General features: G+C 40.5%; 1 protein-coding gene across 1 annotated transcript in view; it reads right to left on the bottom strand.

The window, feature by feature from the left end:
* LOC311099778 (sister chromatid cohesion protein PDS5 homolog B-like) overlaps positions 1 to 24,737 on the bottom strand; it is a 101,995-nt gene that overhangs the window by 66,985 nt on the left and 10,273 nt on the right. Inside the window, exons 2-4 of the mRNA XM_084140523.1 lie at positions 6,947 to 7,072; positions 5,310 to 5,513; positions 971 to 1,057 (exon numbers count right to left, since the gene is read on the bottom strand). Of these exons, the coding sequence (XP_083996649.1) occupies positions 971 to 1,057; positions 5,310 to 5,513; positions 6,947 to 7,054 (399 nt within the window). The 5' untranslated portion in view covers positions 7,055 to 7,072. The remainder of the gene's footprint in view (positions 1 to 970; positions 1,058 to 5,309; positions 5,514 to 6,946; positions 7,073 to 24,737) is intronic.

Raw genomic sequence — 24,737 nt, 5'->3', positions numbered from 1 at the left:
GAGGTTAACACTATACAGAGAGAGAGAGAGAGGAAGAGGTTAACACTATACAGAGAGAGAGAGAGAGGAAGAGGTTAACACTATACAGAGAGAGAGAGAGAGGAAGAGGTTAACACTATACAGAGAGAGAGAGGAAGAGGTTAACACTATACAGAGAGAGAGAGAGGAAGAGGTTAACACTATACAGAGAGAGAGAGAGGAAGAGGTTAACACTATACAGAGAGATAGAGGGGAAGAGGTTAACACTATACAGAGAGAGAGAGAGAGGAAGAGGTTAACACTATACAGAGAGAGAGGGGAAGAGGTTAACACTATACAGAGAGAGAGAGAGGAAGAGGTTAACACTATACAGAGAGAGAGAGAGAGGAAGAGGTTAACACTATACAGAGAGAGAGAGAGAGGAAGAGGTTAACACTATACAGAGAGAGAGAGGAAGAGGTTAACACTATACAGAGAGAGAGGGGAAGAGGTTAACACTATACAGAGAGAGAGAGAGAGGAAGAGGTTAACACTATACAGAGAGAGAGAGAGAGAGGAAGAGGTTAACACTATACAGAGAGAGAGAGAGAGGAAGAGGTTAACACTATACAGAGAGAGAGCGAGAGGAAGAGGTTAACACTATACAGAGATATATATTATACATTTTCCACCTCTGACTGATCTCACTCTGTGCATCTTAATAATCATCAATGATCACTGGCTGATGAAAACCTCATAACACAATTAGCAAATTATTTTGTATTGCTTTAAATGCCTGAAAAGTAACTCCCCTCAATGTACTCTTAACATTTCATGACTCTAGGAACAAGAAAATGTATTCAAAATAGCTTCTGAAGTTTCATAATGATATGTTTGTTAAATGGGAAAATAGTCATTTTAACAAGTTCCTGAAAAGTGTATATTTTGGAAATAAGAGGTTTTCATCAGACAGCGACGATATGTAACGTGCAGTACACAGACACGAACACACCTCCAGCAGGTAGAAGTATCTGTTGAACTGAGCACTCTTGGTGTCCTCAAGTCCTTTCAGCTGACGAGTGATGAACATGAATATATCCTGAAAATAACACATTAGCAACCATGAACACACAACCATCAATAACCATTTGAAGCGGTCCACAAACGAGACATGGATGTGTTACTTTAGGCTCACTTAATTATAGCTAAAGACAGAGTGAAGAGGCTAGGCTAGCCTTATGGTCTGTGGCGATCTCAATTGGCAAGAGAAAAGTTGTCGTCAGTAGAAAAGGCATCGTTAGGTAGTCACAACACAGTTAGGTCTAGGTTAGATTCTGACCTTGTGTTTGTCAGGTGAGGTTATACTAACTAGTTAGCCTATAGTTGTACTATGGTTAGATCTAGTTTAGGGTAGGTTCTGACCTTCAGTTTTTCAGTAGATTATAGAGCGATTCCACGCCAGCGGAAAATATTTTTGGGATCTCCGATTGTTCTGGCAATTCTCACATAGAAACTTAAAATCGTGAGGAAGGATGTTTAACATGCTTTTTACATTTGCATCACAAACCATTTTTGAGAATATCATGACGAAAATTGGCCATTTTAGGCCCTTTTTCAGACCTATACATGCCTCCTGTAAGACCTTATGATGTGTAAACCTTACATGATACAGACAACATCTTGGCGTCAAAAAATATATAGACTAGTCGTCTTTTCTTTCGACCAACCGATTGGTCAACATTTTAAAACATATTTTTCCATATATAGACGCCCTATGTTTGAATAAAATAAACTACACACAGTGCATTTGGAAAGTATTCAGACCACTTCACTTTTTCCAAACTTTGTTACGTTACAGACTTATTCTAACATGGATTAAATAAAAACATTTCCTCATCAATCTACACACAATACCCCATAATGACAAAGCAAAAACAGGTTTTAAAAAAACAGAAATATCTTATTTAGATAAGTACTCAGACCCTTTGCAATGAGACTCGAAATTGAGCTCAGGTGCATCCTATTTCCATTGATCATCCTTGAGATGTTTCTACAACTTGATTGGAGTCCACCTGTGGTAAATTCAATTAATTGGACATGATTTGGAAAGGCACACACCTGTCTATATAAGGTCCCACAGTTAACAGTGCATGTCAGAGCAAAAACCAAGCCATTAGGTCAAAGAAATTGTCAGTAGAGCTCAGAGACAGGATTGTGTCGAGGCACAGATCTGGGGAAGGGTACTAGAACATTTCTGCAGCATTGAAGGTCCCGAAGAACACAGTGGCCTCCATCATTCTTAAATGGAAGAAGTTTGGAACCACCAAGACTCTTCCTAGAGCTAACCGCCCTGACAAACTGAGCAATCGGGGGAGAAGGGCCTTGGTCAGGGAGGTGACCAAGAACCCGATGGTCACTCTGACAGAGCTCCAGAGTTCCTCTGTGGAGATGGGAGAACCTTCCAGAAGGACAACCATCTCTGCAGCACTCCACCAATCAGGCCTTTATGGTAGAGTGGCCAGATGGAAGCCACTCCTCAGTAAAAGGCACATTACAGCCCACTTTGAGTTTGCCAAAAGGCACCTAAAGACTCTCAAACCATGAGAAACAAGATTCTGATGAAACCAAGATTGAACTCTGTAGCCTGAGTGCCAAACTTCACGTCTGGAGGAAAGCTGGCACCATCCCTACGGTGAAGCATGGTGGTGGCAGCATCATGCTGTGGGGATGTTTTTCAGCGGCAAGGACTGGGAGACTAGTCAGGATCAAGGGAAAGATGAACGGAGCAAAGTAAATAGAGATCCTTGATGAAAACCTGCTCCAGAGCGCTCAGGACCTCAGACTGGGGCGAAGATTCACCTTCCAACAGGACAACGACCCTAAGCACACAGCCAAGACAACGCAGGAGTGGCTTCGGGACAAGTCTCTGAATGTGCTTGAGTGGCCCAGCCAGAGCCCGGACTTGAACCCGATCGAACATCTCTGGAGGTACCTAAAATATCTGTGCAGCGACTCTCCCCATCCAACCTGACAGAGCTTGAGAGGATCTGCAGAGAAGAATGGGAGAAACGCCCCAAAGACAGGTGTGCCAAGCTTGTAGCATCATACCCAAGAAGACTTGAGGCTGTAATCGCTGCCAAAAGGTGCTTCAACAAAGTACTGAGTAAAGGGTCTGAATACTTATGTAAATGGGGTCCCCTGTAGCTCAGTTGGTAGAGCAAGGCGCTTGCAACGCCAGGGTTGTGGGTTCGTTTCCCACGGGGGGCCAGTATGAAAAATGTATGCACTAACTGTAAGTCGCTCTGGATAAGCGCGTCTGCTAAATTACTAAAATGTAAATGTGATATTTCAGTTTTTAAAAACCTGTTTTTGCTTTGTCATTATGGGGTACTGTGTGTAGATTGATGAGGGGAAAAAACAATGTAATCCATTTTAGAATAAGGCTGTAACGTAACAAAATGTGGAAAAAGTCAAGGGGTCTGAATACTTTCCGAATGCGCTCTCTGCAGGCTACAGCACTGCGCAAAAAAATTAAGACAAATTACTAAAGAGGGCGCCAGAGATCAATATAGCCTAACCAGAAGAAAAGAACCCTCCTCCTCCTTCCGCTGCCCGCTGCTGCTGGCCTTCGTGTTACGCTCCTGAAGTACACCAGCGGTCTGCAACCTTTTCCATTTGGGTGCCAAGTTATCGTACCGTGTCTACTGATCTACGTGCCAGTTATGATTTTCATATGTCCTCAGAGTTTCCCGTGACAGTGAGCTCCGGACAGACAGACACTGCTGTAGGCTATTTGCGCAAGGGATAAGAAGTAGTCAGGTAGGCCTATTTTATGACATTTCCACCGGATCAGAGCATGACATTTTTTCCCCTTTCATGCTGAGTGGTAATCGAAAGGGAGAGAGCTGGAAAGATTTTTCAAATAGGCTACGTTGAGGAACTGTCATTCTCAATGGACGTAAAAACAGACTTTGTTTACTTTGCTGTTTGATGCGAAGAAACAATTACTTTGAGAAGCTTCACCGTGATGGTGAGTTAAGACAAATCAGAAAATATAAGCCTACATTTGCGCGCAGGCCAGGTAGACTAGTCTTACTTCTATGCATAATCAGGTGTGTGTCCGTACTCAAGATTGACAGGATAAATAATAAATTGACAACTCGTAAATGGAATGAAATAAACCAAAACTTTTGTAGCCAACAACCTGTCCACTCCTACGATGACAACGGTAAGACTGTAATAATAATATTGAATGCATTAACAGAAATGACCGTAACCAAACAAACATAATAAATGATGAATGATGGGAATTAACGGTAAATGTACTACTGGTAACACTGGTGTGCCAGGCCTCCATAACGGATTAGTGATATAATATCCATAATATAATTATTTGCCACCGCTCGACTAAATACATCTTGGCCGATCAACAGCCTATCGACCAAACAATCGACCAGTCGACTAAATGTGGTCAGCCCTAGTATCACTAAACTCCTTATAGCGTGCTAGATATGGAGTGTGTATAGATTCTGAAATACACATTTTCACATTCATTTATTCAACGTTAAAAATATAAATATTTCAAAACAACCCTATTGATTTAGCTTTTTATTTAATTTTTTTATATTCATTGTGTTTGTAACAATTTACTCTTCAAACACGTAACATTTCCAGATGGGCTCTCTGGTACTTTTAATGATATGACCCTTTTTATACATAGAAATTGACACTATAGGTCATTAACCAATCACAGCCCTCCTTTAGGATTGCACATTCAGCAAGTCACCAGCAGAGGGAGTTCCCTTTGAACCCATTTTCCCATTCACTGTGTTGGTGGTGCACATAACATTTATCGTAACTTCAGAATTAGCAAAGAGCCCACTCTGGAAATGTGATGTACTTGTAGAGTATATTGTTCCAAACAATATGTCTTAAAATGAACAAAATCAAAAAGGGTACTTTTGAGATATTCATATTAATATATATTTCTTTAAATTTTAAATGAATGAATGTGATTTTATTTTTGATCTATACATACTCCATGTGTTAGAGCACACTATAAGGAGTATAATGACACCAAGATGTTGTCTGTATCATCGGTTTACGGATCATAGGGTCTTACATGTATGGGCCTAAAATGGCCACTTGCATCATGATTTTCTCAAAAACGGTTTGTAATGAAACTGCAAAAAGCATTTCAAACATCCTTCCTCCCAATGAAGTTCCTATGTTAAAATTGCCAGAACAATCGATACACCACAAATATTTTTTTCCTCCCGCTGGTGTGGAATTGCCCTATAGTTATATCGAGGTTATCTACAGCTTGTCGGGTGATGTGTATGGAGGTTTACCTTCAGTTTATCAGGTGATGTGTAGGGGGCCTCTGGTGCGTAGATCCTGAAGATGTCGGCAAGGCAGCAGGCCACTAGGAGGCGTACGTCCTTGTCAGGGTGCTTCAGGAAGAAGTCCGACGCCAGATGGAGTGCCAGGTTCAGGTACAACTCCTTCTCCTCCTCACTGTCCTGGTCCATGTCCATGAACGTTTTCACCACCATCTACAGATCGAGAGAATGATGTTGATTAATTGATAGACTTGACAGTCTTGATCCGTGTCCATGAACATCTTCACCACCCTCACACAATCAAGCAGATAGTCAATCAATAAAATCTCAGTCAATCTTTATTAGCCTATATAAGGCTTCTTCATGGTCCATCTAGAGCAGGGGCCACAAATTCTAAAGATCAACTGAAAAAAAATAAAGATGTTCCAAGAACACATCCTTACGGAACTCAAGGAGTATAATAACAGACAGTATAATAATAATAATAATAATAATAATAATAATAATAATAATAATGGGCTATAGCAGGGCTGTTCAATTGCCAGAACACTAGTTTTTTTCTTCTTCTTGGTAGCTAATTGCACTCATCGTGTCCCAGGTCTGAATCAGGTCCCTGATTAGAAGGAGATGATGAATTGATGATGTTTTTCCCTCCAGGAGCGGAATTGAACAGTCCTGGCTATAGGGCTGTATATATAGGAATTGAACAGTCCTGGCTATAGGGCTGTATATATAGGAATTGAACAGTCCTGGCTATAGGGCTGTATATATAGGAATTGAACAGTCCTGGCTATAGGGCTGTATATATAGGAATTGAACAGTCCTGACTATAGGGCTGTATATATAGGAATTGAACAGTCCTGGCTATAGGGCTGTATATATAGGAATTGAACAGTCCTGGCTATAGGGCTGTATATATAGGAATTGAACAGTCCTGGCTATAGGGCTGTATATATAGGAATTGAACAGTCCTGGCTATAGGGCTGTATATATAGGAATTGAACAGTCCTGGCTATAGGGCTGTATATATAGGAATTGAACAGTCCTGGCTATAGGGCTGTATATATAGGAATTGAACAGTCCTGGCTATAGGGCTGTATATATAGGAATTGAACAGTCCTGGCTATAGGGCTGTATATATAGGAATTGAACAGTCCTGGCTATAGGGCTGTATATATAGGAATTGAACAGTCCTGGCTATAGGGCTGTATATATAGGAATTGAACAGTCCTGGCTATAGGGCTGTATATATAGGAATTGAACAGTCCTGGCTATAGGGCTGTATATATAGGAATTGAACAGTCCTGGCTATAGGGCTGTATATATAGGAATTGAACAGTCCTGGCTATAGGGCTGTATATATAGGAATTGAACAGTCCTGGCTATAGGGCTGTATATATAGGAATTGAACAGTCCTGGCTATAGGGCTGTAGTAGGGCTAATACCTAGAGGCATTACTGACCTTGAGTCGGCAGAAGGGTGTGTGTAAGGGTGTGTGTGTGTGTGTGTGTGTGTGTATATGTGTGTGTGTGTGTGTGTGTGTGTGTGTGTGTGTGTGTGTGTGTGTGTGTGTGTGTGTGTGTGTGTGTGTGTGTGTGTGTGTGTGTGTGTGTGTGTGTGTGTATGTGTGTGAGAGAGAGACTGACCTTGAGTCGGCGGACCATCTCCTCCTTGGAGATGTTGCTGGAGATCTCCTTGACCCCCGGAGGGTAGGTGATCTTCCCATCGGCCGCTCGAGACTTAGAGAGAGCCATTCTCCCAGCTCAGTACTCCTAAAGAGAGAGCGAGAGAGAGAGAGAGAGACTTAGAGAGAGCCATACTCCCAGCTCAGTATTCCTAAAGAGAGAGAGACTTAGAGAGAGCCATACTCCCAGCTCAGTATTCCTAAAGAGAGAGAGACTTAGAGAGAGCCATACTCCCAGCTCAGTACTCCTAAAGAGAGAGAGAGAGAGAGAGAGAGAGACTTAGAGAGAGCCATACTCCCAGCTCAGTATTCCTAAAGAGAGGGAGACTTAGAGAGAGCCATACTCCCAGCTCAGTATTCCTAAAGAGAGACTTAGAGAGAGCCATACTCCCAGCTCAGTACTCCTAAAGAGAGAGAGAGCGACTTAGAGAGCCATACTCCCAGCTCAGTACTCCTAAAGAGCGAGAGAGCGAGAGAGAGAGACTTAGAGATAGCCATACTCCCAGCTCAGTACTCCTAAAGAGAGACTTAGAGAGAGCCATACTCCCAGCTCAGTACTCCTAAAGAGAGAGAGAGCGAGAGAGAGAGCCATACTCCCAGCTCAGTACTCCTAAAGAGAGAGAGAGCGAGAGAGAGAGCCATACTCCCAGCTCAGTACTCCTACAGAGAGAGACTTAGAGAGAGCCATACTCCCAGCTCAGTACTCCTAAAGAGAGAGAGAGCCATACTCCCAGCTCAGTACTCCTAAAGAGAGAGACTTAGAGAGAGCCATACTCCCAGCTCAGTACTCCTAAAGAGAGTAGTTGCTGTTAGAAAGAGGGGGAATATAAGTTTCTAATGGAAATGTTCATCTCTGTCACATATGGAACCGCTCACATCAGGTGCGCTGTTTAGAACGGTGTTTTCCCGCTAAATTAAATTGACAAATTACATTTTATTAGCTTCTTCATTACAGGAGTTGCATGTTCAATAATATGCTATAGCCTTTTGACTGTAAGACGATAGACGTTGCATGGTTCCATAAAAATGTAATTTAGCTGATTCTATTTTTATTTTTTTACCGTTTGTTGACCGTTAATGAGGATCGGTTAGTCGGCAGCAAAATGGACTGAAATTTGCATCCCTACTATACAGAGAGAGAAAAAAAAAGAGAGAGAGAGATAAGGGGTCGCCTTAACACAGGATTCTGTGTTTTTCATGCAGAAAATGAAGCTAAAAACGCAGAAAAAATATCTTGCTGCGTTTTGGAAACGCAGATTTAAAATGCGTTCCGATAACTGCATTTTCAAAATGCAGACCATAAAGAAAAATCTGTGTTTTAAACCATTTCACTTAAGTTTTCTACTGAATTCATATTTATTTTTCTTAGAAAGAATGTAGCCAGCTACATTTCCTAATGTTTTCCTTGAAGTTCATCTTTATTTTTGTTGTTGTTGTTGCTAAAACTACTGGAGAAAAATAACCATCGCCTCTTCCTCTTCCTCTCTGTCATCAGTCTGCTGACCAAACGCCCGCTCGTTAATGCACGGAGAAGTGCAACTGAAGCACAAAATTAGTCTGAAGTAACATAAGAAGCATTTTAGATCTGGGTTTACAAAAAACACGGCAGGATATTTCTTCTGCGTTGGCTTTTTTTCTGTGTGAAAAATGCAGAATTTTGCGTTAACGTGACCCATGACTATAAATATATCTGGGCAATTGGACAAACGAAAAGCTCTCTTTTTAAAAAAGCATATCGAAGAGGTTGAGAACAACAATGGTACTCTTCTATAGAAATAGGTCATGCCTTTTGTTAAATAGCAGAAAACAGATCATTCAATTGACATTCATACAGGTTATAGTCTATGGTGATATCCTCTAGATCAGTGGTCTCTTTTTCAGAGTCAAGATCACTTTCGGAGTCAAAATGCAAGCAGAGCTCTACCGCTCAGATCAAAAAAATAAACATGACTTAAAAAACCCTAAGCCTATGCAACATTAACCAATTAAAAACAGTTCTGTATCAATGAGGTTTGTAGTAAGCTATAGGCCCAACACATTATCACTGCATATTGGCTATTCTTGAATTGTCCTGCCAATGTTGTTCTTCTCTGACCATTTTTTTATATTTAAAAAAAAATGTACGTTTCTGATCCCACTGGTAATATATAATTTGTTATATTACTTCTGAGGCACAACTAAGTGAGCATTATATGTACAGTTGAAGTCTGAAGTTTACATACACCTTAGCCAAATACATTTAAACTCAGTTTTTCACAATTCCTGACATTTAATCACAGTAAAAATTCCCTGTCTTAGGTCAGTTAGGATCACCACTTTATTTTAAGAACGTGAAATGTCTGAATAATAGTAGAAAGAATGATTTATTTCAGCTTTTATTTCTTTCATCACATTCCCAGTGGGTCAGAAGTTTACATACACTCAATTAGTATTTGGTAGCATTGCCTTTAAATTGTTTAACTTGGGTCAAACGTTTCGGGTAGCCTTCCACAAGCTTCCCACAATAAATTGGGTGAATTTTGGCCCATTCCTCCTGACAGAGCTGGTGTAACTGAGTCAGGTTTGTAGGCCTCCTTGCTCGCACACGCTTTTTCAGTTCTGCCCACAAATTTTCTATAGGATTGAGGTCAGGGCTTTGTGATGGCCACTCCAATACCTTGACTTTGTTGTCCTTAAGCCATTTTGCCACAACTTTGGAAGTATGCTTGGGGTCATTGTCCATTTGGAAGACCCATTTGCGACCAAGCTTTAACTTCCTGACTAATGTCTTGAGATGTTGCTTCAATATATCCACATAATTTTCCTTCCTCATGATGCCATCTATTTTGTGAAGTGCACCAGTCCCTCCTGCAGCAAAGCACCCCCACAGCATGATGCTGCCACCCCCTTGCTTCACGGTTGGGATGGTGTTGTTCGGCTTGCAAGCCCCCCCCTTTTTCCTCCAAACATAACGATCGTCATTATGGCCAAACAGTTCCATTTTTGTTTCATCAGACCAGAGGACACAAAAAGTAAGATATTTGTCCCCATGTGCAGTTGCAAACCGTAGTCTGGCTTTTTTATGGCGGTTTTGGAGCAGTGGCTTCTTCCTTGCTGAGCGGCCTTTCACGTTATGTCGATATAGGACTTGTTTTACTGTGGACATAGATACTTTTGTACCCGTTTCCTCCAGCATCTTCACAAGGTCCTTTGCTGTTGTTCTGGGATTGATTTGCACTTTTCGCACCAAAGTATGTTAAATCTCTAGGAGACAGAACGCGTCTCCTTCCTGAGCGGTATGACGGCCGCCGCTCACCCGACTCAACATCCCTGTCCCTCCCTCCGCTGAGAAATGGGGACACAGTCTTCCAGCTGACTGAAACTCAAGTCGCACTGCATTACTTCTGCCTCATGCACCAATTCATGTTGTTATTCCTATGACCAGAGAAAGTGAAATATTCCTCGATGTTAAAAAAAGACAAGCCGCTTATAATAACAACGCAAGCTTATCGGAACACTTGGCTAATAAAAGTTTTGAACAAAGTGTTGACAGCGCTGAATAACAACTGAAACATTCAATTTGTTTAACACTTTTTTGGTTACTACATGATTCCATATGTGTTATTTCATAGTTGTGATGTCTTCACTATTATTCTACAATGTAAAAAAAAATTGTAAAAATAAACAAAAACCCTTGAATGAGTAGGTGTGTCCAAACTTGACTGTTACAGTACATATTTTTTTACTTCACCAAGACACCCGGCTGATTTGCGCCCATCTCAGTGAACTAATCCATTGGGGAGGACGCGGGGATGACACAGTCCTAGAAGAAGGGCAGTGTGGCTAAGATGCACAATGCACGTCTCTCTCCAGAATGCGCTCTCTCCTGCCAATTTGTGCAGATTCATCGTTTCATAACTTCATTGTGTGAATTGTTTGCGTTTTGATGGTCTATCGATTCCTCCATGACATATATCACAAGTAGCGCATTTACCGTTAATTCCTAATCTACAATATTTATTTGGTTAGGTAAGTTCTGTTAATGCATTCAATTATTCCAGTCTTTTTCTCATTGTCAGAGTGGACACATTGTTTGGAGAGCGCACAACCTATTAAACTATTAACCATTAACCAACTTATGCTACACTTGTGAGAAACAAGTTTTGGTTTATTTCATTCCATTTACCAGTTTTTGTCAATTTATTCATTGTCTTTTGTTTGTTTGCTCCTGTCAATGTTGAGTAAGGACAAGCACCTGATTACGCATAGAACTAAGCCTATAGGCTACCTGGCCTGCGCGCAAATGTAGGCATACAAATGTGCCCATTTGGGGATCTGATAGTATTTCTGATTGGCTTAACGCACCACCACTAATGACCTGTGGAGCTTCTCAAAGTAATGTTTTCTTCACCTCAAAACAGCAAGCAAATGAAGTCTTTTTTTTTTTTTTTTTTTTTTTTTTTTTTTTTACATCCGTTGAGAATGACAATAGTTCAATGTATTTGGAAAAATCTTTCCAGCTCTCTCCCTTTCGATAACCACTCAGCGTGAAAGGGTTTAGTGGTTAAGAGCGTAGTGCCAGTAACCGAAAGGTCGCTGTTTCTAATCCCCGAGCCGACTAGGTGAAAAATCTGTCGATGTGCCCTTGAGCAAGGCACTTAACCCTAATTGCTCCTGTAAGTCGCTCTGGATAAGAGAGTGTCTGCTAAATGTATATATAAAAATATAATAATCATGCTCCGATCCAGTGGAAAGGTCATCAAATACCCTTGGTCAAATAGCCTAAAGCTGTGTCTGTCCCGAGCTCACTGGTGCTGGAAACTCTGAGGGACCAGAATATTTGATACAGTATTGCAAGTTTGCTGGCCTGACTCCAGTTGATAGTTGATACAATGTTTCCAATTCGTTGCATACACTGTGATTTAAAGGATATTTATTTATATCACAAAATTTTTACATAATGGCAATGGCAATAGAAGTTACATTTTAGTTTTGTATCGTTTTCATTTAGATTTGGATAGAATTTTGATTAACTGCATGACAGTGATTTTGAGATACAAAGACTTTATTATAAATGAAAATGTTCCACAAAAATGTGCATATGAAAACCATAACTGATAACAGATCAGTGAAAATTGTAAGAAATTGGTATTCCACATAAGAAAGGCTACACGAGGATTCGGCAACCTATCACCGGGAACTTCAGGACAGTAACGGCAGAAGGCCACATGGCGTGGTCGGAAGATGGTCGGGTCAGGTTAGGTTTTACCTTCTGGTTATCTTGATCTCTGGCTCCCTCGAGTCATGTGTGTGTTATTTCATCAAACAATGAGCTTAAAGCATCAGACCATCTCAATGCATATATAGTTGATTTTAATAAAAAAACACATAGGGTGTGTCTATATGGGAAAATGCATGTTTTAAAATGTCTACCAATCGATTGATCGAAAGAACAGACGACTTTCGGTTGACCAATTATTATTATTTTGTCGGGGGACAGCCCTAGAGGAATGTGATTGTTTCTCTTGAGTTGTAATCATCTATATTTGTATGACGTTGTATTTATACAGTGGGGAAAAAAAGTATTTAGTCAGCCACCAATTGTGCAAGTTCTCCCACTTAAAAAGATGAGAGAGGCCTGTAATTTTCATCATAGGTACACGTCAACTATGACAGACAAAATGAGGGAAAAAAATCCAGAAAATCACATTGTAGGATTTTTAATGAATTTATTTGCAAATTATGGTGGAAAATAATTATTTGGTCAATAACAAAAGTTTCTCAATACTTTGTTATATACCCTTTGTTGGCAATGACACAGGTCAAACGTTTTCTGTAAGTCTTCACAAGGTTTTCACACACTGTTGCTGGTATTTTGGCCCATTCCTCCATGCAGATCTCCTCTAGAGCAGTGATGTTTTGGGGCTGTCGCTGGGCAACACGGACTTTCAACTCCCTCCAAAGATTTTCTATGGGTTTGAGATCTGGAGACTGGCTAGGCCACTCCAGGACCTTGAAATGCTTCTTACGAAGCCACTCCTTCGTTGCCCGGGCGGTGTGTTTGGGATCATTGTCATGCTGAAAGACCCAGCCACGTTTCATCTTCAATGCCCTTGCTGATGGAAGGAGGTTTTCACTCAAAATCTCACGATACATGGCCCCATTCATTCTTTCCTTTACACGGATCAGTCGTCCTGGTCCCTTTGCAGAAAAACAGCCCCAAACCATGATGTTTCCACCCCCATGCTTCACAGTAGGTATGGTGTTCTTTGGATGCAACTCAGCATTCTTTGTCCTCCAAACACGACGAGTTGAGTTTTTACCAAAAGGTTCTATTTTGGTTTCATCTGACCATATGACATTCTCCCAATCCTCTTCTGGATCATCCAAATGCACTCTAGCAAACTTCAGACGGGCCTGGACATGTACTGGCTTAAGCAGGGGGACACTGCAGGATTTGAGTCCCTGGCGGCGTAGTGTGTTACTGATGGTAGGCTTTGTAACTTTGGTCCCAGCTCTCTGCAGGTCATTCACTAGGTCCCCCCGTGTGGTTCTGGGATTTTTGCTCACCGTTCTTGTGATCATTTTGACCCCACGGGGTGAGATCTTGCGTGGAGCCCCAGATCGAGGGAGATTATCAGTGGTCTTGTATGTCTTCCATTTCCTAATAATTGCTCCCACAGTTGATTTCTTCAAACCAAGCTGCTTACCTATTGCAGATTCAGTCTTCCCAGCCTGGTGCAGGTCTACAATTTTGTTTCTGGTGTCCTTTGACAGCTCTTTGGTCTTGGCCATAGTGGAGTTTGGAGTGTGACTGTTTGAGGATGTGGACAGGTGTCTTTTATACTGATAACAAGTTCAAACAGGTGCCATTAATACAGGTAACGAGTGGAGGACAGAGGAGCCTCTTAAAGAAGAAGTTACAGGCATGTGAGAGCCAGAAATCTTGCTTGTTTGTAGGTGACCAAATACTTATTTTCCACCATAATTTGCAAATAAATTCATAAAAAATCCTACAATGTGATTTTCTGGATTTTTTTTCTCAATTTGTCTGTCATTGTTGACGTGTACCTATGATGAAAATTACAGGCCTCTCACATCTTTTTAAGTGGGAGAACTTGCACAATCGGTGGCTGACTAAATACTTTTTTTCCCCACTGTAAATTGTGTACAGGGCTCCGTGTAGAAGAGATCTTGGGACACCCTGCTAAAATAACAGTGATGGAAGAACAAAAAACTAGATCAGTGTTTCCCATAGGAATATTTGGAGTGGGTGGCAAACGATTTAAATTAATATAGGGGAAACCCTGGGACTGAACTCCGGTTGTAACGTTAGCGTGGAGAGATCGAAAAAAATAAAATAAAACCTAGCACATTTCAAACTGGCTAAAAAAGGCCTAACCAATCCTATAAACCACCAAGGCAAAGAGTAGAGGAAACGCGACATCATCCAGCATAGCATCATGCTTGGAGAGTTCTGTGAAATATTGAATGAGGTAGGCTATTCTGAGTGACTGAGGTAATGGTACTTTGGGACCATGGCTGCATCCCAAATGGCATCCCATTCCCTATAATACACCAAATGCCCATAGGGTCTGGTCAAAAGTAGTGCACTGTATAGGGAATAGGGTGACATTTGGGATGCATCCTGTGTGTCTGGGACGATAGCGCTCACCAGAGAATCCCTCTCTCCGGAGAAAAGGAGAGAAAGAATACATTTCAACCAATCCAATAAACGCAAAGAGAAAATACACTGTCATACAAAATGTAATGCATGGAGAGCCTGTGAAACACTGAACCAGGTATTCAAAACTTAGAATTGTTCAATTTAAATTATTGTACCACATTTTTGCTACCAATAGAATGTTATTTAAATGGGGGATACAATCTTCCCAGCTCTGCAGATTTTGCTGCGAAGAGACAGAATCATTAGATCATTTTTTTTGGTACTGTCCATTGGTAGCTTGTTTTTGGTCACAGGTCCAGGAATGGCTGAAGGATTGCAATATTTACCTGGAGCTAACCCTGCAGATAACATTACTGGGTGATCTGAAAAGTCATAGTCAATCGATCAATAATATAATAATACTTTTAGTAAAAAAAAAAATATTTTCAATTTACAATCTGTAGAAACAATGAGAATAGAAAGGTTCAGAACCTTTGTGAAACATCACAGTACAGTTGGAAAATATATGGCAAATAGAAATCCAATATGAATGGTGTTAAGAGATAGATGGGAGGTGTTGAATGGAGCTGAAGGATGGGACTAATAACAACAACTATTAACAAGAAGATAACTAATGTAAAGCATACTGTGTCCATAAAAAGTATATAGGTTATAGGTTGAGAGCTTTTGTGAAAGAGCACAGTTAGAAAGATATGGTATATAGAAGCAAACCGGATGGACATCATGAAAATGATCGGAGAAGTTCAGGGTAGAGGAAGTTCAGGAGAAAAAACAAACAATATAGAACTATTGTAAAATAGACTGCGTCCATAAAATGTATATAGTATGTATAAGCTGGAAGTAGAGGCCTAAGCATTGTTGTTCACTAGTTCACTCCAGTTAGGGAAGGGGTGGTGGGGTTGGAAAGTAATAAAGGAACATATTTTTAAAAAAGGATATGTATGTATGTATGTATGTATGTATGTATGTATGTATGTATGTATGTATGTATGTATGTATGTATATATATATATGAGGGAAAAAAGTATTTGATCCCCTGCTGATTTTGTTCGTTTGCCCACTGACAAAGAAATGATCAGTCTATACTTTTAATGGTAGGTTTATTTGACCAGTGAGAGACAGAATAACAACAAAAAAATCCAGAAAAACACATGTCAAAAATGTTATAAATTGATTTGCATTTTAATGAGGGAAATAAGTATTTGACCCCTCTGCAAAACATGACTTAGTACTTGGTGGCAAACCCCTTGTTGGCAATCACAGAGGTCAGACGTTTCTTGTAGTTGGCCACCAGGGTTGCACACATCTCAGGAGGGATTTTGTCCCACTCCTCTTTGCAGATCTTCTCCAAGTCATTAAGGTTTCGAGGCTGACGTTTTGCAACTCGAACCTTCAGCCCCCCTCACAGATTTTCTATGGGATTAAGGTCTGGAGACTGGCTAGGCCACTCCAGGACCTTAATGTGCTTCTTCTTGAGCCACTCCTTTGTTGCCTTGACTATGTGTTTTGGGTCATTGTCATGCTGGAATACCCATCCACGACCCATTTTCAATGCCCTGGCTGAGGGAAGGAGGTTCTCACCCAAGATTTGACGGTACATGGCCCCATCCATCGTCCCTTTGATGCGGTGAAGTTGTCCTGTCCCCTTAGCAGAAAAACACCCCCAAAGCATAATGTTTCCACCTCCATGTTTGACGGTGGGGATGGTGTTCTTGGGGTCATAGGCAGCATTCCTCCTCCTCCAAACACGGCGAGTTGAGTTGATGCCAAAGAGCTCCATTTTGGTCTCATCTGACCACAACACTTTCACCCAGTTCTCCTCTGAATCATTCAGACGTTCATTGGCAAACTTCAGACGGGCCTGTATATGTGCTTTCTTGAGCAGGGCGACCTTGCGGGCGCTGCAGGATTTCAGTCCTTCACGGCGTAGTGTGTTACCAACTGTTTTCTTGGTGACTATGGTCCCAGCTGCCTTGAGATCATTGACAAGATCCTCCCGTGTAGTTCTGGGCTGATTCCTCAACGTTCTCATGATCATTGCAACTCCACGAGGTGAGATCTTGCATGGAACCACAGGCCGAGGGAGATTGACAGTTATTTTGTGTTTTTTCAATTTGCGAATAATCGCACCAACTGTTGTCACCTTCTCACCAAGCTGCTTGCCGATGGTCTTGTAGCCTATTCCAGCCTTGTGTAGGTCTACAATCTTGTCCCTGACATCCTTGGAGAGCTCTTTGGTCTTGGCCATGGTGGAGAGTTTGGAATCTGATTGATTGATTGCTTCTGTGGACAGGTGTCTTTTATACAGGTAACAAGCTGAGATTAGGAGCACTCCCTTTAAGAGTGTGCTCCTAATCTCAGCTCGTTACCTGTATAAAAGACACCTGGGAGCCAGAAATCTTTCTGATTGAGAGGGCGTCAAATACTTATTTCCCTCATTAAAATGCAAATCAATTTATAACATTTCTGACATGCGTTTTTCTGGATTTTTTTGTTGTTATTCTGTCTCTCACTGTTCAAATAAACCTACCATTAAAATTATAGACTGATCATTTCTTTGTCAGTGGGCAAACGTACAAAATCAGCAGGGGATCAAATACTTTTTTCCCCTCACTGTATATGTATGTATGTATATATATATATACACAAAAAATATATATATGGGGGATTGGAAGTGATGCAGACAATTACATTGAAAGTTACAATCTATCCTCAATATTAAAGCTGATCTACCCCCTAAAAAAATTATTAAAATAAAATAAAAAAAACACTGAACCAGGTAGGCTATTCTGAGTGTGAGGTAATGGTATTTTGGACAGTGTGTCTAGGCTGGTAGTGCTCGCCAGAAAATCTCTGTCCTCTTTCACACTCCCATTCCATTATCCAGACTAGGGGTGTGAACGTTAAAACGAAATTTGGTCGCCTTAACGTTAAGGAAAATTCCTATCGGAAAAAAGTTTTGTTTTGTTCCCCCCCCACAAAATGAAAATCACAGTGCAGCTGGCTCGCCTGCTTTCTGTTTACGAATGATGCGAAGCAGTGTGTTCAGTCTTCAGTCTGCTTCGTGTAGAACATCCTAGCCTAGTCATTGATGATAGGCCCTGCTTTACTTAAATTGTGAGACGTTGCAAGCCAAGAAATGGCTAAATACGGCATTCCATTGAGAGTACAGCTTTTGCTTGCCGATAGATAGGCCTAGTGCACGGTGGCTGACCTGCCTGTACTGTGCCCCTCCCCCTCTCTCGCAGTCCCTCACTAGCTCTCGCTATGAAAGATGCGATTGTTTGCGTTCTCAGAAGTACGCCAAACTAATTGGTCTCCCCCGTTCCAAAAAGACTGCATTTTAGGAGTCGATTCCTAGCGCAAGATGTTTTAGTTTTACTAAATGTCTTGGTAAGTCACGGTATTTAACACATTTTAAAGTACTTTTTTTTTTTTTAGGAGAGTGATCTGCGCGCAGGCAGCAGGCTGCACAAGATTATTTGATAAACAGTTCTGGTGATGAACGTTAGTCCCGCTTCAGAAGCGGTATTCCTTTACAGACTAGTGAAATGCCCGTTAAGAGGCGCTTCAAAACTTTCGCCAGAGAGGGTTTCGTGTCGGAATTTAAAAAGCCGTAGTGTCCCTTACAAACAAACATGCCGTAGCCGAGGCGCTTTCAAGGGTATATATGACTGCAGTAGATAGAAACTTCATTGCCCGGCCCTAACGGTCATACATTCATAATAGGACCATTATTCTGCATTGTGAATTGATGTGGAATTTCATTAATTTTTTTCTTACAATTTTAACGGAAAAACATTTTTTTTTTAAAGTGCAGTTTAAACAGTATGCAAAATGTTCCATTTGTCACCCTAATGCAGACTACGGAATGACGGTATGAAAATCTGGATACCGCCCAACCCTAATATATAAGGACAGTTCCCTGGACCCAGATGAAGCCTACTCCTGGATTAGAAAGCAATGGAGAAGCTCTATTGACAGTGTTTTCTGGTCCAGGAAAAGGCTTACCAGTAATCTGGGGGCCGCGTCCCAAACGGCACCCTATTTCATACATAGTCTTTGGGCCAAAAGTAGTGCACTATATAGCGAATAGGATGGCATTTGGGACGCAGCCTGGGTCAGATGGATTATGCAGGCCAGTCATATTTCCCCCAATATAACTGCATCAGTTATACTTTACTGTTAGCCTATATTTAGTTAGTTATACTTTGTTAGCCTATATTTAGTTAGTTATACTTTACTGTTAGCCTATATTTATTTAGTTATACTTTACTGTTAGCCTATATTTATTTAGTTATACTTTACTGTTAGCCTATATTTAGTTAGTTATACTTTACTGTTAGCCTATATTTAGTTAGTTATACTTTACTGTTAGCCTATATTTATTTAGTTATACTTTACTGTTAGCCTATATTTATTTAGTTATACTTTACTGTTAGCCTATATTTAGTTAGTTATACTTTACTGTTAGCCTATATTTAGTTAGTTATACTTTACTGTTAGCCTATATTTAGTTAGTTATACTTTACTGTTAGCCTATATTTAGTTAGTTATACTTTACTGTTAGCCTATATTTATTTAGTTATACTTTACTGTTAGCCTATATTTATTTAGTTATACTTTACTGTTAGCCTATATTTAGTTAGTTATACTTTACTGTTAGCCTATATTTAGTTAGTTATACTTTACTGTTAGCCTATATTTAGTTAGTTATACTTTACTGTTAGCCTATATTTATTTAGTTATACTTTACTGTTAGCCTATATTTATTTAGTTATACTTTACTGTTAGCCTATATTTAGTTAGTTATACTTTACTGTTAGCCTATATTTAGTTAGTTATACATTACATTTTACATTTTAGTCATTTAGCAGACGCTCTTATCCAGAGCGACTTACAGTTAGTGAATACATATTTTTTAATACTGGCCCCCCGTGGGAATCGAACCCACAACCCTGGCATTGCAAACGCCATGCTCTATCAACTGAGCTACATCCCTGCCGGCCATTCCCTCCCCTACCCTGGACGACGCTGGGCCAATTGTGCGCCGCCCATGAGTCTCCCGGTCGCGGCCGGCTGCGACAGAGCCTGGATTCGAACCAGGATCTCTAGTGGCACAGTTAGCACTGCGATGCAGTGCCTTAGACCACTGCGCCACTCAGGAGTACACTTAGTTATACTTTGTTAGCCTATATTTAGTTAGTTATACTTTGTTAGCCTATATTTAGTTAGTTATACTTTATTGTTAGCCTATATTTAGTTAGTTATACTTTATTGTTAGCCTATATTTAGTTAGTTATACTTTACTGTTAGCCTATATTTAGTTAGTTATACTTTACTGTTAGCCTATATTTAGTTAGTTATACTTTACTGTTAGCCTATATTTAGTTAGTTATACTTTACTGTAAGCCTATATTTAGTTAGTTATACTTTACTGTTAGCCTATATTTAGTTAGTTATACTTTACTGTAAGCCTATATTTAGTTAGTTATACTTTACTGTTAGCCTATATTTAGTTAGTTATACTTTACTGTAAGCCTACATTTAGTTAGTTATACTTTACTGTTAGCCTATATTTAGTTAGTTATACTTTACTGTTAGCCTATATTTAGTTAGTTATACTTTGTTAGCCTATATTTAGTTAGTTATACTTTACTGTTAGCCTATATTTAGTTAGTTATACTTTACTGTAAGCCTATATTTAGTTAGTTATACTTTGTTAGCCTATATTTAGTTAGTTATACTTTGTTAGCCTATATTTAGTTAGTTATACTTTATTGTTAGCCTATATTTAGTTAGTTATACTTTATTGTTAGCCTATATTTAGTTAGTTATACTTTGTTAGCCTATATTTAGTTAGTTATACTTTATTGTTAGCCTATATTTAGTTAGTTATACTTTACTGTTAGCCTATATTTAGTTAGTTATACTTTACTGTTAGCCTATATTTAGTTAGTTATACTTTACTGTCAGCCTATACCTTACCATTTACCCCAGCAGCCAAAATACCGCCAAGCCAGCCAGAAATATGCTGCCGCACTGAGATTTTAACCACAATCACCTCCTGCTTCAACATGGCAGCGCAGCCACACACACACACACACACACGGGCAGTCTGCCAGACTGTTCTGTCTCTGACCTTGTTTCAACCCACAGCTGCTGCCAGAGAAGAACCCAATCCCTTATCAGCCTAGAGCAGAGCAAGGGTGTACTCAGCAACTTACACCAGGGGTGAGGACCGGGGGTGTATTCGGTCATTTGACTGAAACACTCAGAATGCTGCAGATAGAAATGTAATGTATAGAGTTGAAATTATTCCCTAATTCTACAGAACAGGGAATCTGATCTATTCTACACAGTGTTCATTTTGTAAACGAAAATATTTTTCCTATTTTTTCCCCTATTTTTCTGTGGCAATTGACAAGACGATAACTGCCTAAATGAACCCAGAGATAACTAACTAAACGAAAAATGATTTTTCAGTTCGGTTGATGAAAACAAGACAAGACTCAATTATCTATGCGACTAAAATCTGACTAGGAAATGGACTGGACAAGAACTTTTCAGTGTTATTTGTTTGGTCCAATCAAAAGCATGCATGTCATTAGCAGATTGCAATGTTCATATTGGTGGAAAAATAAATACCACGCACAGGTCATTCACAAATCACCGCAAACGTTCTCCAATCTCTCCAATCTGGCTGCAACACAACACGGCTACTCTCCCGGTAGAATAAGGGGCCATTTGGAGCCACTTTACTTATCGTGTCCATTCAAACAAGACCGAATGCAACGTTTCCACGGGAGAAGACAGCGTTTGCACCCCTAAGTACTAGCAACCTCAAGAGACATCTGAAAGCGCATCATCCCAATCTATTAGTGAAGGGGGGGAATAAAAATTGAGGCCGTTATTTTAAGCCGACATTCAATATCATTATGTTTGAAAATGTTGATGACTACATTTCCCAGAGACAGCCGTATGTGCATTAATGCATCCATTTTAAAATCAAACATTTGACTTTGTTTTTACTAATCGAACTACATAACAGTAATACATGTATTTGAAATGGTACATCTCTTGATAAACTGGGTAAATTAAGATGGCATAGGCCTATTCACGATACAGGTGAATGCATATTCAATAGGAGTGTGTACATGCATTGAGTTAATGAGCTTGTTTTGGCTGATCAGTGGAGTCTGTGGTGCTCCAGATAACAAACAATCTGTTTGCCTTCCATTTGGCTTGTTTTGGCTGATCAGTGGAGTCTGTGGTGCTCCAGATAACAAACAATCTGTTTGCCTTCCATTTGGCTTGTTTTGGCTGATCAGTGGAGTCTGTGGTGCTCCAGATAACAAACAATCTGTTTGACTTCCATTTGGCTTGTTTTGGCTGATCAGTGGAGTCTGTGGTGCTTGTTTTGGCTGATCAGTGGAGTCTGTGGTGCTTGTTTTGGCTGATCAGTGGAGTCTGTGGTGCTTGTTTTGGCTGATCAGTGGAGTCTGTGGTGCTTGTTTTGGCTGATCAGTGGAGTCTGTGGTGCTCCAGATAACAAACAATCTGTTTGACTTCCATTTGGGTCTTCCATTAGCCTACTGATCAACAACATTTGCATAGAAGCACCACTCCAGCAGGTCGCACCTGAATGGAAGGACATCATATAGGCACTGCTTTTAGTTTGACAATATAAAAGAACATCTATTCAACGCAAATGGGTCCAACGTAATGTAATGATTTGTGATCATGGATGCTTATGAAACTAGTATTTTAGTCATTTTCCGTGATAGGATTTTTATTTTTACAACTTTTTCAGCTGCAGCTCAATGGCGATGTCATTTGCTACTAAGCCATAAATGTGCATAATATCTAACAAGGAGAACGAGGGTAGGAAAAAAGATGAAACGACAATGCATGTTCTGTCTGAATGACTCAAATCTGCCCATAGTTTGAGAAGTAAGAACGATTGTGTAGACCTACGCCTGCATGTTTTTGCTATGTGGAGTGATTATCGGCAAAGCCAATAGAGAAGGGCCGATAGCCGTGACTAGAAAAGGCCAATATCTGCGCGATATATCTTCTTTTTAAATAGGGAGTCAATTAGTTTTTAGCACTTTTACATTTCCATGACTGTTCAAAACTTGTTTTCTCATGGCTCCCTAATCCCTCTGCAGCAGACATGGTGAGAAGTATGTTTGTCTGGAGGCGAAAGAAACGCACACCTGTTTAGGAGAGGTGCTGGCTAGCGGAGTAGAACACCTGTTTAGGAGAGGTGTTGGCTAGCGGAGTAGAACACCTGTTTAGGAGAGGTGCTGGCTAGCGGAGTAGAACACCTGTTTAGGAGAGGTGCTGGCTAGCGGAATAGAACACCTGTTTAGGAGAGGTGCTGGCTAGCAGAGTAGAACACCTGTTTAGGAGAGGTGCTGGCTAGCAGAGTAGAACACCTGTTTAGGAGAGGTGCTGGCTAGCAGAGTAGAACACCTGTTTAGGAGAGGTGCTGGCTAGCGGAGTAGAACACCTGTTTAGGAGAGGTGCTGGCTAGCGGAGTAGAACACTTGAAAAAGAAAAGGAGAGTCACACTCTAGGAGCTCAGATGCAGACAAGCGGTCTTCATCAGGAACGTCGAATTGCAATACATATAGAATCGTGAGAATCGCAATACATATTGTATCGGCACCTAAGTATCGTGATAATATCGTATCGTGAGGTCCCTGGTCATTCCCAGACCTACAATATACACTGAGTGTACAAAACATTAGGAACACCTTCCTAATATTGAGTTGCGCGCCCCCCCTTTTTGCAATTCTTCAGGGCATGGACTCGACAAGGTGTCGAAAGCGTCCCACAGGGATGCTGGCCCATGTTGACTCCAATGCTTCCCACAGTTGTGTCAAGTTGGCTGGATGTCCTTTGGGTGATGGACCATTCTTGATACACACAGGAAATTGTTGAGCGTGAAAAACCCAGCAGTGTTGCAGTTCTTGACACACTCAAACCGGTGCGCCTGGCACCTATTCCCATACCCCGCTCAAAAGGCACTTACATATTTTGTCTTGCCCATTCACCCTCTGAATGGCAAACACCCAATCCATGTCTCAATTGTCTCAAGGCTTAAAAATCCTTCTTTAACCTGTCTCCTCCCCTTCATCTACACTGATTGAAGTGGATTTAACATGTGACATCAATAAGGGATTATAGTTTTCACCTGGATTCACTTGGTCAGTCTATGTCACGGAAAGAGTTCCTAATGTTTTGTACACTCAGTGTATAGACTCCGGTAATAACAGATTCCTAGTTAGTTTCCATAGGCGGCACGTGAGTTTCAAGTTTGAGGAAGCTTACAATTTATCCTACCATTTCTACCAATCTGCGTGACAGTTATGATTTTTACACGCACATTTTTGTGGAACAGTTTCATTTCAATAAAGTTTTAGTTTCAAAATCGTCGTCATGTGGTTAATCATAAAAAACCTGAACTAAAATGATAAATATCTAAAAAGTTTAAATTCACCTAATGCGAGAACACCAGCCTCTGCCATATGGACACATTGATGCACCGTAAGCCATGGTGGCTAAAGAAATGAGCTTAGCTTCCCCTAGCCCAGTGTTTCCCAAACTCAGTCCTGGGGCCTCCCATGAGTCCACGTTTTGTTTTTTTGCCCTGGCACTACACAGCTGATTCAAATAAGGAACTCATCATCAAGCTTTGATAATTTGAATCAGCTGTGTAGTGCTAGGGCAAAAAACAAAACACGTTTGGGGAAACCCTGCCTTAGCCTATAGGACGCGAACCTATCAAACCACTACTTATTTTTATTTTTTATTTTTTTTTATTTCACCTTTATTTAACCAGGTAAGCCAGTTGAGAACAGGTTCTCATTTACAACTGCGACCTGGCCAAGATAAAGCAAAGTAGTGCAATAAAAACAACACAGAGTTACATATGGGGTAAAAAACATAAAGTCAGAAATACAACAGAAAATATATATACAGTGTGTGCAAATGTAGCAAGTTATGGAGGTAAGGCAATAAATAGGCTATAGTGCAGAATAATTACAATAGTATTAACACTGGAATGCTAGATGTGCAA

Source organism: Coregonus lavaretus, assembly GCF_964263955.1.
Source record: "Coregonus lavaretus genome assembly, chromosome: 24".
Classification (NCBI taxonomy): domain Eukaryota; kingdom Metazoa; phylum Chordata; class Actinopteri; order Salmoniformes; family Salmonidae; genus Coregonus; species Coregonus lavaretus.
Note: the sequence above shows the minus strand (reverse complement) of the source record. Positions and strands in the feature narration are given on the sequence as shown.